General features: G+C 54.8%; 3 protein-coding genes across 3 annotated transcripts; 1 reads left to right on the top strand and 2 right to left on the bottom strand.

The window, feature by feature from the left end:
- Window positions 1-1,295: 1,295 nt before the first annotated feature.
- On the bottom strand, window positions 1,296-9,816 carry TBL3 (transducin beta like 3). Its single transcript, XM_079320608.1, has 22 exons — window positions 9,739-9,816; window positions 9,560-9,611; window positions 9,383-9,478; window positions 9,103-9,150; window positions 8,271-8,412; window positions 7,966-8,050; window positions 7,516-7,683; window positions 7,069-7,144; window positions 6,823-6,919; window positions 6,256-6,452; window positions 5,825-5,966; window positions 5,609-5,667; window positions 5,018-5,121; window positions 4,529-4,679; window positions 4,173-4,403; window positions 3,952-4,022; window positions 3,418-3,574; window positions 2,992-3,050; window positions 2,648-2,751; window positions 2,425-2,496; window positions 1,990-2,148; window positions 1,296-1,508 (listed from the first exon to the last, which is right to left on the bottom strand). The coding sequence occupies exons 1-22, from the start codon at window positions 9,786-9,788 to the stop codon at window positions 1,396-1,398; spliced, it is 2,433 nt and encodes an 810-aa protein (XP_079176734.1). The 5' UTR covers window positions 9,789-9,816; the 3' UTR covers window positions 1,296-1,395.
- A 1,171-nt stretch (window positions 9,817-10,987) lies between these two features.
- Window positions 10,988-13,618, top strand: RPS2 (ribosomal protein S2). Its single transcript, XM_079320628.1, has 7 exons — window positions 10,988-11,168; window positions 11,281-11,370; window positions 11,765-11,872; window positions 12,396-12,569; window positions 12,644-12,803; window positions 13,213-13,304; window positions 13,497-13,618. The coding sequence occupies exons 1-7, from the start codon at window positions 11,013-11,015 to the stop codon at window positions 13,575-13,577; spliced, it is 861 nt and encodes a 286-aa protein (XP_079176754.1). The 5' UTR covers window positions 10,988-11,012; the 3' UTR covers window positions 13,578-13,618.
- Window positions 13,619-13,942: 324 nt separating this feature from the next.
- Window positions 13,943-15,701, bottom strand: NDUFB10 (NADH:ubiquinone oxidoreductase subunit B10). The gene is made up of 4 exons (XM_079320627.1): window positions 15,496-15,701; window positions 14,684-14,822; window positions 14,272-14,411; window positions 13,943-14,142 (listed from the first exon to the last, which is right to left on the bottom strand). Exons 1-4 carry the CDS (start codon window positions 15,641-15,643, stop codon window positions 14,042-14,044), a joined length of 528 nt encoding a protein of 175 aa, XP_079176753.1. The 5' UTR covers window positions 15,644-15,701; the 3' UTR covers window positions 13,943-14,041.
- Between the last annotated feature and the right edge of the window lie 512 nt (window positions 15,702-16,213).

The raw sequence follows: 16,213 nt of genomic DNA, 5'->3' as shown, positions 1-16,213 counted from the left end.
GTCCCTGGGGAGGGGACACAGGGACAGCCCTGGCACCCAGGGTCCCGGGGAAGGGACACAGGGACAGCCCTGGCACCCAGGGTCCCGGGGAGGGGACACACGGACAGCCCTGGCACCCAGGGTCCCTGGGGAGGGGACACACGGACAGCCCTGGCACCCAGGGTCCCTGGGGAGGGGACACAGGGACAGCCCTGGCACCCTGCTTGCTGGAGTCCCCTGGGAGCCATAGGCAGCACCAGAGAGTCAGGGTTTGGGACTGTGCCTTCCCAAGGGACACAAACACATCCAACCTCCCTGAGCAGCTTTAGGGTTGGGGACTGTCCCTTCCCAAGGGACACAAACACATCCAACCTCCCTGAGCAGCTTTAGGGTTGGGGACTGTCCCTTCCCAAGGGACACAAACACATTCCTAAGTTCCCTGGGCAGTCTCAGGGTTGGGGACTGTCCTTTCCACATCCACACCATCCCTGCTGCAGCTTCCCCAGGGAGCTCCTGGACAGAACTGAGCCAGGTCAGTTTTTGACTTTTGGTGTTGGTTTGGGGATGTTTTTTTATAGGTTAGTGGAGAGGCCATGAAATAAAGGAAGGGCTGGATCTGCTGAATGGTTGTGAGAATAAAAAACCTGTTGGGGAGGAACCTCATCCCTGTTCCCTCCAGTCATGTCTGTGCAGGCACAGGAACACAACCAGGGGAGCCACAGCTTGTGTCCCAACAGGGAATGGGAATAGGGAACTTTTATGGACAAACATTCCTCTTTCCAGGGCATTGGATAGTTACTGAAACAACAATTCTTATCCTAAACTCTTTTGCTAGAAATTAGTTAGAAGAGTTATATGGAAATTAAGACTTTTGTCTACACTGATGGCTTTAATTGTACTTGTTTTCCCAGGTATCTGTTAATATTTTTATAAGAACTTGTGAGTTTTTGTATTGTTTGAATTTTATACATTTGTGACTATGGAATAAAATACATGTAAATATCTCTGAAGCCTACTTGTGTTTTATGCTTTTGAAATTTGCTGTTTGGACAATTTAAATTGTGCTTCTCTCCCTCCCAGGTGCTAAATTTGGGGTGGGACCCCTGCCTTAGCCCAGACTGTTTTGCCCAAGCAAGATCCCAGCTTCATGAATCCTTTGAATCCCAACTGCTTCTTGGCATTCTGCCTTTTAATCCCAAACTAACTGCTGTTTGTGAATCTGAAACTTCAGGGTGTGAAAACACAAACCCCAGCTTGGCCAAAGAAATGACCTTTTCCTTTCTTTCATCCCTGAGGAGAATGGATACTGGACTCGGTTTAGAAATTAAAACATGTATTATAAAATACAGGAACTAAAAATCCAGCTGCCATCCTGGTGAACTTCTTGGAGAGAGAATTTGGTGGAAGAGGGGGAGGTCACAGAGTCCCCTGGTCCTGCTGGGCCACATCTGCCAGCCTCATGTTCTGCCACATGAACTCGATGAAGGTGGAAGCCTGGAGCAGGCGGCTCAGCCTCTGGAAGTGACGCTCTGCAAGGAGGGAAGGGCTCAGAGAAACAGGGCAGGGGAGGCAGCACAACCCAGCCTCAGCCTGGGAGAGCTGGGAACGTCCAGCCTGGAGAAGGGAACGCTCCAGGGAGACTTCCAGGGACTAAAGGAGCTCCAGGAGAGCTGGAGAGGGATTTGGGACAAGGGATGGAGGGACAGGACACAGGAAATGGTTTCCACTGCCAGAGGCAGGGATGGATGGGATATTGGGAAGGAACTGTTCCCTGTGAGGTTGGGGAGACCATGGAATAGAATTGCCAGAGAAGCTGTGGCAGCCCCTGGATCCCTGGAAGTGTCCCAGGCCAGGCTGGATCCCCATCCAACCAGGAGGAGCAGCCTGGGATTGTGGAAGGTGACCCTACCATGGCAGGTATGGATCTACTAACATGTCCCTTCCACCCCAAACTATTCCATGATCCCTGATCCAGCACTGCAGCCCAGCCCTGTCCCCAGAGTGCCTCACCTGTGTAGGGCAGCAGGGACTCCACAGCAGATTTGACTCCTGAGAGCTGCAGGAGGTTGTCAGGGGTCTCGTGCTTCAGCAGCGTTTCCAGCACAGCCTGTGCCTCGTGGCAGTTTCTGGAGTTGGTGTTCCAGGTCACCAGGAAGCCCAGCACTGCCTCTGTGGGGGAAGGAAGCTTGGCCAGGCTGGCACACAGCACAGCCCACTCTGGAAAACATCCCTGGGGTCTCACAGAGCTTCAGCTCCCACACAGTGACTGAGGCTCCCCATCATCCCTGCAAGTGCCCAAGGTCTGGTGGGAGGTGTCCCTGCCCATGGCAGAGGGTGGAACTGCACAATCTCCCAACCCAAACCATCCCAGGACTGCAGGATTCTCATCTCAGGTGACAGAAGCAGCCCCTGACCCTCTCCCAGGACTCTTCTCCTGCCACAAACCTTTCTGATCCTTGCGGAGCCGAGCAATGTTCTCCTCCAGGTGCCTCCTCCCCTCAGGCTCCTTCAGGATGGCTGGAGAGACAAATGAGAGCAGAACACCCTGGGTGAGGTCACTTGGGAAAACTGAGCCTTTCAGACTAATTATTGGAACCTTGAATTAGCTGGAAAAGGTGTCCAGGAAAGAAGAAAGGGCAGGAAATGCTTCAGAGCAGGCTGGACTCACCCTTGACCACTGTCAGCACCGTGTGTGGCCGGTCCAGGGAGATGGCCAGGCCCAGAGCTTTGAGGTACCTTTTCTCATGGAGGAGGTTAGAAAGCTCTTGCTCTCTGGAAAACAAATTGGGACAAGAGTGAGACCAATCTTTGGGTGGTGGAAAAAAACAAAATTACACAAAAAGCAGCAGATTTGGCAATAACAGTTAAGAAGTTTGTGATGCTCGTCAATAAATGCCTCAATTCCCTCACTGCAATATTGGGATCAGGTGGAGATGATGGCTCCAAGTGTGGACAGTTCCACTGCAAAGTTTGCCTTTCACAGCTTTTTATTTCTTAAATACAAATACTCACTTAATAATCTGCTCCTCCTGTTTAGCCTGTGCTTCTTTCTCCTCAATTTCAGTCACATCCTATTAAAAAATTAAAAAAAAAAAAAAAACAACTGGATAAAACTTTATCAAATCCTGCTTTAATACAGAAAGGTTTTGATTTAGCCATCAAATGATGTGGAGACCAATTTCTGCAGCAAAATCTTGGGGTCAAGTAATTTAAGTGTTAAATCCAGCAATTTCCAACTTCTCTCCAAAACTCCAGTGCTGGGGCTCATCTGCTGCTCTGGGGAAATACAGGATGGCCAAAAAATACTCCCAAACCCCAAGAGCAGCCTTGTTGCTTAATTACAAACTGCAGCCAAGGAGAACACATGGAAAACAAGGCACTGAGCTCTCCAATTGCCCCAATTATGGACCCAGGGAGGAACCAGCCCCTGTGCTGTACCTGCCACAGAGTGATGCAGGAGTCACTGGAGGCTGTCACAACCATGTCATCTTTCTTGTTGGAGTGAAGGCCCCAGATTTTGTCTTCATGACCATCTAATGTTTTCACACACTCATTTGTTTTAATTGTCCAGAGTTTTAAGAGACCATCAGATCCACTTTTGGAAGAAAAACACAACAGAAGGAATCACTGGACAGATCCATTCTTGTTCTGTCCCACCTTGAATATCAGATGAACTCATCCCATCCCAGTTCCTTCCAAACAGGAGCAGAATTAACCAAAATGTGGAGGGCAAGATGCACCCTTAGCTTTGTCTACTGTGTTTGTCCCAACCCAGCAATGCCACAGCAGCCACATGGAATCCATGGAACAACTGCAGATGAGGAAGATTAAAACAACCTCTACAAAAAGCCTGACCTAAATATGGCATCTTGCTATAAACCTTCCCAAAGACTCTTTGGACACAAGACTGCTCCTGAGCTCAGCTATTCCCTGAATTCTGGAATCTCCCCAGACCCCTGGGCAGGCACAAACCTGCTGAGCAGCTGAGCCCCTCGGCTCACAAAGATGATTTTCAGCACTGAGGCATCGTGGCCTTCAAAGGTCTGCAAAACAAAAAGGAGGCTCAGCAGTGCCAGGCCTTCAGAGAGGCACCAATTTCCTCATAAAGCCCAAAGAAAGAGGCTCCAAATTTTGGAAGGATCCTTAACAAACCCCAAGGTTTTGCCCAGGGCAAGAGGCAAAGTTCTCATCACCTTCAGGCAGCTGAAATCCCGAAGTCCCCAAAGCTTCAGGGTCCCATCAGCTGAGGAGGTGGCCAAGACCTGATCCACAGGAGAGAACTGCACACACCAGATGCCACGTTTGTGGCCAGAGAAAACCCCCAGCAGGGAGCAGTCAGAGCAGGACCAGAGCTTGGCCAGCCGGTCCTGCGAGCCTGTGGCCAGCAGCTTGTCATTGGGGGACACTGCCACGCTGTTGATGTCCTGGGGAAGCCACAAGAGGAGGAGAAAGAGGGTCAGGCCTCAGCTCTGGCTGTGGGACACAGAGCAAACAGAGGCTGCAGCACAGGAGGGGGATTAAAGCACTGAAAGGTCAGGTGGAGCTGTACCTTGTCATGGCCCCTCTCAGTCACTCTGGCATGGAGGGGCTCTGGACTGGAGATCAAGGCTGCTTTTGCTTTGGAAGTGAGAGATTCTGGGATGTTCCAGATCTTGATGGTGCAGTCCTGGCTGCTGGTCACTACAAAGCTTTCCTTCAGCCTGAAAGAATGGAACCATCGAGTGCAGGGAAATAATTCTGTGGCTTCTCCTCCCTGACTGGCATCTCCACACTCAGCCACTGCTGGGATGTGGCAAAGTGGTTTCAGAGCTTTCCAAACTTTTTCATCTCAGAGCCCTCCCATCCCTGGGAGTATCCAAGGCCAGTGGGAGCTGTCCCTGCACATAGCAGGGGGTGGCACTGGATGAGATTTGAGCCCCCTCCAACCCAAACCATTCCATGATCCCTTCCCACATGGGCACCACGAGAAGCTGGGAGCAGCACAGCTGGGAGGGGGACAGCACCCAGCAGGACATTCCCCTCCCCCAGTGAGTGTTACCTGGAGCAGGTGACAGCTCCCACGCTGTGGGCATGGCCCAGGCCCAGCCCCACACAGCTGACCCTGCCAGCCCTGCCCATCCGCCACAGCCGCACGCTCCTGTCCTGGGGGAAGGACACAAACACCTCAGCTCTCTGGGCAGTCATCAGCTCCCTGAGCTTTCATCACATCCCTGAGCACAGCTGGTCTCTGATGTCCCAGCTTGAACCTTTGTCACAGCAGGAGAATAACATCAGCTCCTTCTCTGGGGTTCCAGCATGGAGGTTTAGTTCTGGTTGTATCACAGCTTTATTTTTGGGTCTATCAGGGCTCTTGGCACCGTTTCCCCCCATCATTCTCACACTAACATGTTTTCTGAACTCCAAAACCAGACTAGGAGAAGGAAACACCTCCTTCAGGCCAATAAAATACAACCAATTTTTCCAGGGATAATATTAAAAAGAATAGTGGGAGTACCTTGTATTTGGGGCATGCAGCAGACAGGGATTGTATGAACAAAAAGCCCTTTCTGGAGTTCCAAAACCAATCTAATTTTGCCCACAAGGATCACTAGGAATGAATAGTTTCATTAAACAGAGAACAGTGACACACCTTGGCACAGGTGACAAACATCAGGCCTTTCCTGAAGACATCCAAAGCCAGGATTGTTTCTAAGTAGAAGAAATAAAAGTTGGTGGGTGCAGAGCAATGCTGAGATGGGACAACAGAAAGGGCTGAGTTAATGAGCCCAGTGCTTAATGAGCCCAGTTAATGAGACAGAGGACAGGTCTGGGACACAACCCCCCAGTCCCTGAGCCTGTCACTCACCTGTGTGGCCATACAGGATCTGGCAGTGGGATGTTGCCAGCTCAAACACTTTCAGCTGGGGGCTGTTGGTGGCCACAACAATGTGAGAGTCACCAGGGCCCAGGAACTTCACATCCAGAACCTCCTCATTGTATCCTGCGAGCTGCAATGGGAACAGTCCAAGAGGGAAAAGGCAGCTGGAGCAGAAGGTGACAATGGCTGGTTCTCATCTCACACTGAGTGTCACTTCTACACACAGGAGCCATTTCTGGCTAAGTCTGTTCTGCCTCCTCATTCCTGTGTTGGTCTCCTGGCAAACTCCCCCAAACCATGGGATTCTCTGGCACCATGGAACAATTCCAGACCAAGCTGGAGCCCAGGGCAAAGCATTTCCAGCAGCAGAGCTGATCCTGGAGCAGGGATAAAGGGAAAAGGAGGCTGAGGGCTGTCACCTGCTTCCTGAGCTGCAGGGTTTGAGCATCATAGAAGATGATGTTGTGCTCCATGGACACGGTGAGGATCTCATTCCTGGCAGGAACAAACTGGCACTGGGAGAGGCTGTGCTCGCTGGGCTCCTCCTGCAGCGTGAAGGGCACGGGCTGGGTGTGCACACAGGCAGCTGTGGCCACCTCCCACACCCTCAGCATGCCTGGAAGAACAGGAGAAGTCATGGCAGAGCCACTGCTTTACACAGGAATATCATCCAACCCACAGTGGGAAAAGCCACATGGCTCCAGGGCGAGACTGGGCAGGATGCAGTGGCTGGAAAAGCCTCAAAGTTTTGATTCTTCAGTGAAAACCAAACTCATCGAGTTTGAAAATAGAGATAAATGTATTTGAGTATTAAATGGATCAGACTGTGCCTGTTCCATGCTGCTCATCAACTCCTGCCCAAGGAAGTCAGGAGCAGGCTCTGCTCTCCACCCAAGACTTCTGCCACATGGAGATCACACAGCCCAGCAATGACAGCAGTGAAGTGACTGAAGTGCCACCCTTGAGGCTCCAGAAGTGACACCCACCTTTGCTGCCAGCTGTGACAAAGTGCAGCCCTTGTTTCTTCACACCCAGCTGAGAGAAATCTCCCTCTTCAGGCAACAAGACAGCAGCTTCCACAGTCTGCAAGAGTCAGAGAGGCACAGAACCAGAGCTGAAAACCCCTGGGAAGGGAGACAAGCCTGATTTCACAACATACAGACCCCAAAGAGGGAGACCATGGCCTAGAAACTACAGAGGATCTCAAAGGAAGAAACAAAAAGCAGTTTCACCTCATACACAGGGATAGTTCGTTTGCTCTGCTTGGTGTCCAGGTCCCAGACCATGCAGATCTTGTCACGGCCAGAGCTGCAAATGGAAAGCTCAGTTTTAGCTAAATCACTTCAGCTTGGGGCTGGGTGTAAATTTGGCACTGGGGGAATTCAGCACCTCCCTGGAGAGGCCATGGGAGAGACAGCAGCATTCCCTGTGCCAGCACAGGATACTCCCAGAAACACAGGCAGGTTAGAGGGGGCTTGGAGCACCCTGGGACAGTGGAGGGTGTCCCTGCCATGGCACTGGATGGGTTTTAAGGTCCTTTCCAACCCAAACCATTCCATGACTCCAATGTAGAGGTGCTGACACCCACTGAGCACTCACACCACCCCTTTCCCTCACAGCAGAACCTGCCCAAACCCTCCAGGTGAGTGGCTGGAGGTGAAAGCCCTGCCAGGAGGTACCTCAGGAGGGTGTTCCCATCTGCAAATGCCAATGAGGTGACAGCACTGAAGTGCCCATCCAGCAGTGCCACACATTTGCTGGAGCTCAGGTCCCAGATGCGGATTTTGTAATCCATGGAGGAGGAGAAGAGCTGCAGGCGGGAGATGTCGGGGTGGAACTCGACCAGGCTGGGCAGGAGGAGAGGGACAGGAATAAACCACCCAACCTTGAAATAATGCACATCCTACAGCAGGACAGCTTGGATGGGCTCAGAGCATCCTGGGGTAGTGCAAAGTGTCCCTGCCCAACAATTCTGTGAATCCTGACCAAATCTTAACCCTGCTCCCAAAAACCAGGAAGAGCCCAGAACCTGCTTGGAATGGACCTTCCTGTTCCATTAACTCAAGAATTCTACATCAATCCCAATATCCCAGCTCAGCCAGGGACTGACAAGCAGGACTGGTCCTTACTGTACCACTCCAGAGGATCCTTTCAGGTTGTGTGTGCAGTAGTGTTTGACCATATCCCAGATCTTAATGGTGCTGTCACAGCCACCTGGGAAGAGAAGGACACAGGGAGTGAACTCTGGAGAGAGGGGCAAGTCCAGCCCCCCAAACTGGGCACAGCAGCGGGGCTCTGAACCCCTCCTGGTGCCACCAGGGGCAGGGGTGGTACCTGTGGCCAGCAGGGTGGCCGTGGGGCAGGGGTGGTACCTGTGGCCAGCAGGGTGGGGCAGGGGTGTACCTGTGGCCAGCAGGGTGGGGCAGGGGTGTACCTGTGGCCAGCAGGGTGGCCGTGGGCTCGAAGGCCATGCTGGCCACGGGCGCGGCGTGCACGGCTCGCCAGCTGCGCTCACAGCTGGGCTCCCTCCAGCGCCAGAGGCGCAGCAGCAGCGCCCGGCTCCCCGTCACCAGCACCTGCACACGGGCACACACAGTCAGGAGGGATGCCTTCAGCTGTGTCTTTGCATTTCCCAGATCCTGCACTGCTTTGGTGTATCATTCTAAACTTCACATCAAGTGTTGGTGAGTTCTCCTCACAGTCAGTCACACAAAGCAATCCTTTTCCAGCCACCTTTACAGCTTCAGGGCCAAAAAGTGCAAACAGCAAATTGAGGGGAGAATCTGGGAGGATGGGACTGCAGAGCCTGGAGCTGGAATTGGACAACGAACCCCAACATGGAAATGGACCAAAACTTATAAAAGTGTGAGAACTCATGATCCATCATCCATTTTGGGTGCAGCCTCGACCAAGCTCTTGTACTGCCCAAGGTGAATCCTTTTTAATAAATCCCTACTTTATTCCTTTAACTCTGCTCCAGGTCAGCCTCTCACAGCTATCATATCTACAGACTCACTGATGGGGTTTGGGTTCTATTGGTCTCACACAGCACCAGGAGCTCAGGCTCTGGGCAGTACTGAGTCTGAACGGGCCTGAGAAGGCTGCAGGGGGATCTCAGAAGCACAGAGGGTGTGGAATAGAACCATGGAATATCCCCAGTTGGAAGAGATGCACAAGGATCATCAGCCCTGCACAGACACTCCAAAATTCCCCCCATGCCTGGCTCAGCCTGTCCTGGCTGCTCACGGCCCCCAGCACAAACCCACCTCATCATCAGGGCTGAGCACAAATGCTGTGACATCCTCTTCCTCATCCTGGGAAAACAGAAGGGAAATCCCACAGTTAAAGCATCCCTGGAGAGATCTGAGAGCTCCCTCCTCCACACGGCTCTGCTGACACCGAGCACAGCTCAGGAAGCACCCAAAATCTGTGTCTGGGTCCGTTCCCACCCTCCCTGCGCTCCTCACTCCGGGGAGCTTCACACCCACAGTGAGAAAACCCTCCGGGAGCCTCGGGAAACACTCAGGAGAGGCCGGTCCCCGTCACCTGCTGGAGGCTGTGCAGGACAGCTCCCGTTTCCACATCGATGACGTTGACTTTGCTCCCACAGGGGCAGAACATGAACTTCCCATCCCGGCTTATCTGCAGAAAAGGGATGGGGAACAACAGCGTTAGAGCCAGGAGGGGCGACATTCCCAAATGTCCCTCCAGAGCCGGGATTACCTGGATCCGCCCTCCTTTGTAGAACGGCTCGATCTTTCGCGTCGCGGCGTAGCTGGAAGGGAAAGAGATGTACGGAGAGGCCACGTTAAAGCGGAGCGGCGGCGGCCCGGGGGCTCCGGTCGCGCGGCACGGCCCAGCCCAGCTCTCGCAGCCCCAGCCCGGTCCCGCCGCTCCCTCACTTGCTCTTGAAGCGCACGGCGGCGGCGGCCGCCGCGTCTGTGTCCGCCATGGCTGCGGCCCACGTGCTTCCGGTGCAACTTCCGGGAAGTGAGGGAACACTTCCGGCCCCTCCAGTGATGTCAGCGAGCGGCGCCACCCGGGCTCGGGATAAAAATTGCCCGTTCGTCCGGGAAAGCGGCGGCAGCCCGGCCCGGGGCAGCTCTGCGCTGCATCTTCAACGCGATCCAGAGCGTTCCCCACCAAAACTGCCCCTCCCCGCCCCAAGGAAGCGATTTGCCGGGTCCCACCGCAACGTAAAGCAGGACTTTTGGCAATTAGAAAGACGACAGACGATTTATCTTTTAAGCATTTAATCTTTTATTGAACATCAAAATACAAAACGAGTCGTTTTCAGCTGTGACTCCCGTGTCGCCGTCCATCACGGCATCCCCGTGCTCTTCACAGCTCCTCCGGGGTGAAGTGTCAGCGCAGCCCACGGCGGGGCCGCGGCTCCAGCGGCCGGACCGGCACCTGCACAGGAGAACAAAGCTCTGAGAAACAGCCCCTGCAACAGCCCCTGGCACCCCTCACTCCGTACCCCGGCACGGGGCTTATGGGAACATGGGTTTCACTGCCCACACACAACCATGGGCAATAAGCTTGATGTTCCCGATGCTATGGGCGCCGTTATCTCACCCGGGGCCACGGCAGACCCCGAATGATTTTCAGACCGCGCCGGGCGCTACCTCAGCCCCCGAACGCCTTCCCAGGACGAGAAGCACCATAACCACTTCCCTGCAGAGCTTTAGAAAGACTAAAGGAATTAAACAAATGCGGCAGTGCCCTCGCACTCACATACCCGTGCTCCCTCACCTACCGCAGCCCCGACGCGCTCTGAGGGCGCCGGCCGTGCGCGCCCGTTTATCCCAGGAGCCGCGCCCGCCCCGCACTCTGTATAATTTATCATAAATCGCTCGTTCCAGGCCACGGTGTATTCATCATTCATCTTACTGGGCTGGCACTGCCGGGCGCTGCCACCCCGCACTCTGTATAATGTACCATATTTCGCTCGTTCCAGTCCGCGGTGTATTCCTCATTCAGCTCGTGGGGCGGGCATTGCTCTCGCGAGATGCCCGCGCACTATAAATACCGAGTGTCGCGGTCGCGCGGCCTTCTACGCTGAGAGATCACGTAAGTATGGCGGGAGCCGTGGTGGCGGCACCGGGCGGCCCGGCCCATCCGGCGCCATCCGCGCCCGCCGCGGCCCGCCTGATGTCCTGCTTTGTTCCAGCAAATGGCGGACGACGCCGGTGCTGCGGGAGGAGCGGGAGCGGCCCGCGGGGGCTTCCGCGGTGGATTCGGGACCGGGCTGCGGGGCCGCGGCCGTGGCCGAGGGAGAGGCCGCGGGAGAGGCCGCGGGGCCCGCGGAGGTAAAGCCGAGGATAAGGAGGTGAGTGGGGATCCGGGGACGGGGTGCTGCCAGCCCCGAGGGTGGGGCAGCAGAGCCGCGTCCCGGCGGGTGCTGGCACCTGGTGACTCTTGTCCATGGATTTCTCTGCCAGTGGATTCCTGTCACCAAACTCGGTCGTCTGGTCAAGGATATGAAAATCAAGTCTCTTGAGGAGATTTACCTTTTCTCGCTCCCCATCAAGGTGAGTTGCTGTGGACATGGAAGTGATGGGTCAGGGAGATGCTCTTAAGAGGTGGAGCCAGGCAGGGAGAGCAGGAGTTGTTCACCTGGAGAAGGGAAAATTCCGGGGAGACTCAGAGACCCTTCCAGAGCCTCCAGGAGAGCTGGAGAGGGACTTGGGATAGGGTCAGATGGGATATTGGGAATGAGTTATTCCCTGTAAAGGTGGTGGGGCCCTGGCACAGATTCCCAGAGAAGCTGTGGCTGCCCCTGGATCCCTGGGAGTGTCCAAGGCCAGGTTGGAAGGGGCTTGGAGCACCTTGGGATAGTGGATTATCTGACCTTTGAAGTCCCTGTCAACCCAAAGCATTCCAGGATTCCATGATTTCTGTGTGCTCAGTGCCTGACTCTTGCAGGAGTCGGAGATCATCGATTTCTTCCTGGGCTCCTCGCTGAAGGATGAGGTGCTGAAGATCATGCCTGTGCAGAAACAGACCCGTGCTGGGCAGCGTACCAGGTTCAAGGTAATCCCGTTTTTCTGGATCCTCATGTTCACAACTTCCCTCTTGCATTTTCAGTGTCATTTTAATCACTCCAAATCCCTTTTACTATCACATCCAGTAGATAAATACTTTGCTGTGAGGACCATTAGTAGTTTGTTAGATGTATTAACTTTAAAAAGTCAGTGATGTGTGCAGATGTTCCTTAAAGCAGCACTGGTCCAAAAGTTGACCTGCAAGACTTTTAAACTTCTTTTCAAGTAAAATCTTGTGACACAGCAAAATTCAGTCATTTCTGTATAGCAGTGTTGGGTTTTCAGAAGTTTTGGGTCTAAAGAGGGAGTGCTGTTGGGAAATCATGAGGAGTTCTGACCAGAGTGAGGCTGCAGCAGGGAATTGAATCCCAGTGCTTTAATCTTAGCTAATTCTGACTGAAGATGAACTCTGAAATTGGATTTCAAGGATTGTGTGTAAGGTTTGGGGGTGAGCTGTGAGCTCTGCTGAATACACACCACAGGGGGAACAGTGAAAACTCTTCTGCCTGCAGGCGTTTGTCGCCATCGGGGACTACAACGGCCACGTGGGGCTGGGGGTGAAGTGCTCCAAGGAGGTGGCCACGGCCATCCGCGGGGCCATCATCCTGGCCAAGCTGTCCATCGTGCCCGTGCGACGCGGCTACTGGGGCAACAAGATCGGCAAGCCGCACACGGTGCCCTGCAAGGTGCGTGTCCCGCTGGCTCGGCCCTGGGGCTGCTGGGGCTGCGTTCCAGGCTGTGACCCGCCGTGTCCCCGCAGGTCACCGGGCGCTGTGGCTCCGTGCTGGTGCGCCTGATCCCGGCTCCGCGCGGCACCGGGATCGTGTCCGCCCCTGTCCCCAAGAAGCTGCTGATGATGGCTGGCATCGATGACTGCTACACGTCGGCGCGGGGCTGCACGGCCACCCTCGGCAACTTCGGTGAGTCTGGGGCTGGCACGGAGCTTCCAGCTGCTTTTGTCACTGATGGGGCACAGCACCTCTGTTCTGTCGAGGTTTGTGCCCCTGCAGTGAAGGAGAAGCCACAGCTTCTGCTGGCAGTGCAGGTTGTGTGGAAGGTAATCCCAGAAACGTGGGGTTACAGCTGTCCACGCTCGCCAATCTCCCAATCTGCGCGATTGCACTTGTGTCCCGTAGTGTAATTGTCGTAAATGGAGAGAGACAGAAACCTGAGTTTGGGGGGTTCATCAGAGAGGCCCTGCCATGGTCTCCCTGGTCCTTTCACAATTCTACATTTTTGTAACTGGGGGGTGTTTTGGAGCTGTGTGTTGGAGCAGCAGGCTGGTTCTGCAGCAGTGTCTGACAGGCAGTGTGTGGTGTCTCTCTGCAGCTAAAGCCACCTTCGATGCCATCTCCAAAACCTACAGCTACCTGACTCCTGACCTCTGGAAAGAGACTGTCTTCACTAAGTCTCCTTACCAGGTAAGAGCATTTTGGTAACTTGCAGCTCAAATCTTACCCTTCTTGCCCCTAAAATTTAGATTTCTGATTACACAAAGATTTGGTAGCTGTAAAGTTGAGCTACCCCAGGCCCAGTGCACAGCAGGGATGGGAAGTGGTGCTGATGCCGTGAGAGGGGTTTGAGGAATAACCCATTGCTGATGATTTTTGCAGGAGTTCACTGATCATCTGGCCAAGACCCACACGAGAGTGTCGGTGCAGAGGACCCAGGCAGCGGCTGTGGCCACCACCTAAGCGGGTTTTGTACAAGAATAAAGTGATCAGAGAACCAGGAATCGTTGCTTGGTGTGATGGGGGGTTGATGCTTGGAGCAGGGGGGTTAAACCATGGAATGGGTTGGGCTGGAAAGGGCCTGGAAGCTCATCCAGTTCAGCTCCTGCCGTGGGACACCTTCCACTAGACAATGCTGCTGCAAGCTCTGTCCAGCCTGGGCACTGCATCTTTACTCAGGGAGTTCAGAGCCAGGGCAGAGCAGCACACTCAGGGTTCTGGTGGTTCAGGAGGACAGGAAGAGGTCCAGAGGACAAACCCAGATCCTGACAGCCCCAAGTGCATGGAGCTGAGGGCTTGCAGAGCTCTTCAAAGAAGGAATACACATCCCAACTGTACAGGTGTGTGTTTATTGTAGAGGCAACACCACCAGAGGTCAAGGAAGCAACATGCACTTGGATAGCAGCACCATGGAGAGAGGAGCTGTTTTAGCTCTGCTGCTCTTCCTGTGCTTTCCTCTCCTCCATCATCCTGTGCTTCTGCTTCATCAGGCAGGTCCGTGCATTGCCATGGTAACCCAGATCACCGTCTGAAAAAGGAAGGAAATGCCTGAGCAGTGCCTTCCACAAGCCTGTGTTCCCTAGAATGTGGGATTTGGTGTCAAACCCCCCTTCCCTGGGTTTAGAACCCTTTCCCTGGGTGCTGCTGCCACACTCACATCTGTCCTGGTAGGCCTTGGTGACCTGTGCCAGCAGCTCCATCTCCTTGGCACAATTCTGGAACTGGTTGGGCCCTTCCCTCTGCTTGCATGCAGCCAGCCTTTCCTGGACTATCTCCACGATCTGCTGATCAACCATCCTGTGGGAAAGATGGCAAGGAATGCAACAGCAGCCACGAAATGCCAGAAAAGCTGAACCAAGGGTGGGGACACCCTGTGCAATGTCAGCTCTGGGATTTTCAGCATCCTGGTTCCGAATGCCACCATGCCCAGATGTGCTGCAGGGACAGCAGGACACTGATGTGTAATGGGGTGGGCTGGAGGTGCTGCCTCAGCACCTCAGCATGCACCAAAATGCTGCAGGTGCCAGAGCTGTGTGCTCTGCTGTGGGACAGTCCAGGGGCAGCCATACCTGTCCCTCCTCCACTGAGCCTCGGCCTCATAGTAGCACAGGTAGTCGCCCTCCAGGCACTCGCTCAGGTCAGGCACACGGCGGAACTTCTGGTGGTAGTAGTAGAACTTGTTCTTGCTTTGCCACTTCTCGATCCACTCTGCAGGGACAGCCTGGTCACACACCCAGCTCCAAGGGGCAGCACAGCCCCTGTGCTGGCACTGCCCGGTGCCACCTTCCCAGGCAGCAGCAGTGGCTCCATTCCTGTGTCCAGCTCATGCCCAGCTGTGTGCCATGTCCTGTCCACATTGTGTTACTGTGCCCCTGTATCCCCTGCACCTCTCCCAGTGTCCGAGTTGTGTCCCTTGTCCTGATGTCCCTTTATCTGTCCTAGTGTCCATGCTGTGTCTCATCTCCCTGCCCCACTATCAATACTGTGTTCTTGTCTGTGCCCCATGCCTGTGTCTGCCCTACCATCCAAGTTGTGTTCTTCTGTCCCATGTCCCTGTGTCCATGCTGTGTCCTACTGTGTGTCCCCTGTCCATGTCTGCCTGTGTCCATGTTATGTCTCCTGTACCTGTCCTGTCACTTTGTCCATGCTGTGTTCTTGTCAACGTCCTGTGTCCCTGTCCCTCTGCCCGTGCTGTTGCTGTCAGAGCCAGTGTCCCTGTGCCCTTGCGTGTGCCCTTTGCCTGTCCAGGTGCCCGTGTCCTCACGCCTTTGCCCCGTGCCCCAGTGTGCCCATCCCGGTGTCCCCGTCCCCGCGTCGCTGCTCAGTTCCCACGGGGAGGGGGACGTGGGGACGGGGGGGAGCGATCTCGTCCCGCCGGTACCTCGGACTAAGGTGACGGGCGCGTCGAGGACATAGTTGAAGGCGGTCTGGAAGTAGTTGACGGGGTTGGGCACCGACGTGGTCCTCTCGGAGACAGGGGTGCGGGTCGGTGGCACCTTGTACGCCTCCCAGTCACGATCCTCCGGCATCGCGGCGGCAGCGGAGAAAGATGGCGGCGACCCCTGAGGGGGCGGGAGCACGGGAATATGGCGGCGACCCCTGAGGGGGCCGGGCGCTGAACATGGCGGCGGCCCCGGGGCACGCCGGGAGTTGTAGTCCGCGCGTTCCTTCCCCGTGAGGGGATCCCAGAGCCCCAGGATGGGTCGGGATGGAGGAGCCCACAGTGTGTCCCGTCTGTCCCACTCCCTGCTCAGCACGGCCATCCCACAGCTCGCGGCACAGGACTGTGAGCAGATGGCTTTGGGATATCCCCGGGGAGCGAGACCCCACCTTCTCTGTGGGATCTGTGCTCGGTCACTGCACAGGGACAAGGTTCTGCCTCATTCCGGGTGGAACCTCCTGGGATCAGTCCCTGCCCGTTCCTCTGGTGCCATTTCTGGGCCCCAAAGCAGAGCCTGGGCCTTGCACACAGGGACACGCAGGGCTGAGGGCCCTCTCACCTGTGGAAGGTGTCCCTGCCCATGGCACCAGTTGGGACTGGATGATTTTTAAAGTCCCTTCCAATCCAAACTGATTCCGAGATGTATTGTCTCGGTCTC

The sequence above is a fragment of the Erithacus rubecula genome, assembly GCF_903797595.1.
Source record: "Erithacus rubecula genome assembly, chromosome: 17".
Lineage (NCBI taxonomy): Eukaryota > Metazoa > Chordata > Aves > Passeriformes > Muscicapidae > Erithacus > Erithacus rubecula.
The sequence above is the reverse complement of the archived record's forward strand: the minus strand, read 5'-3'. Positions and strand labels throughout refer to the sequence as shown.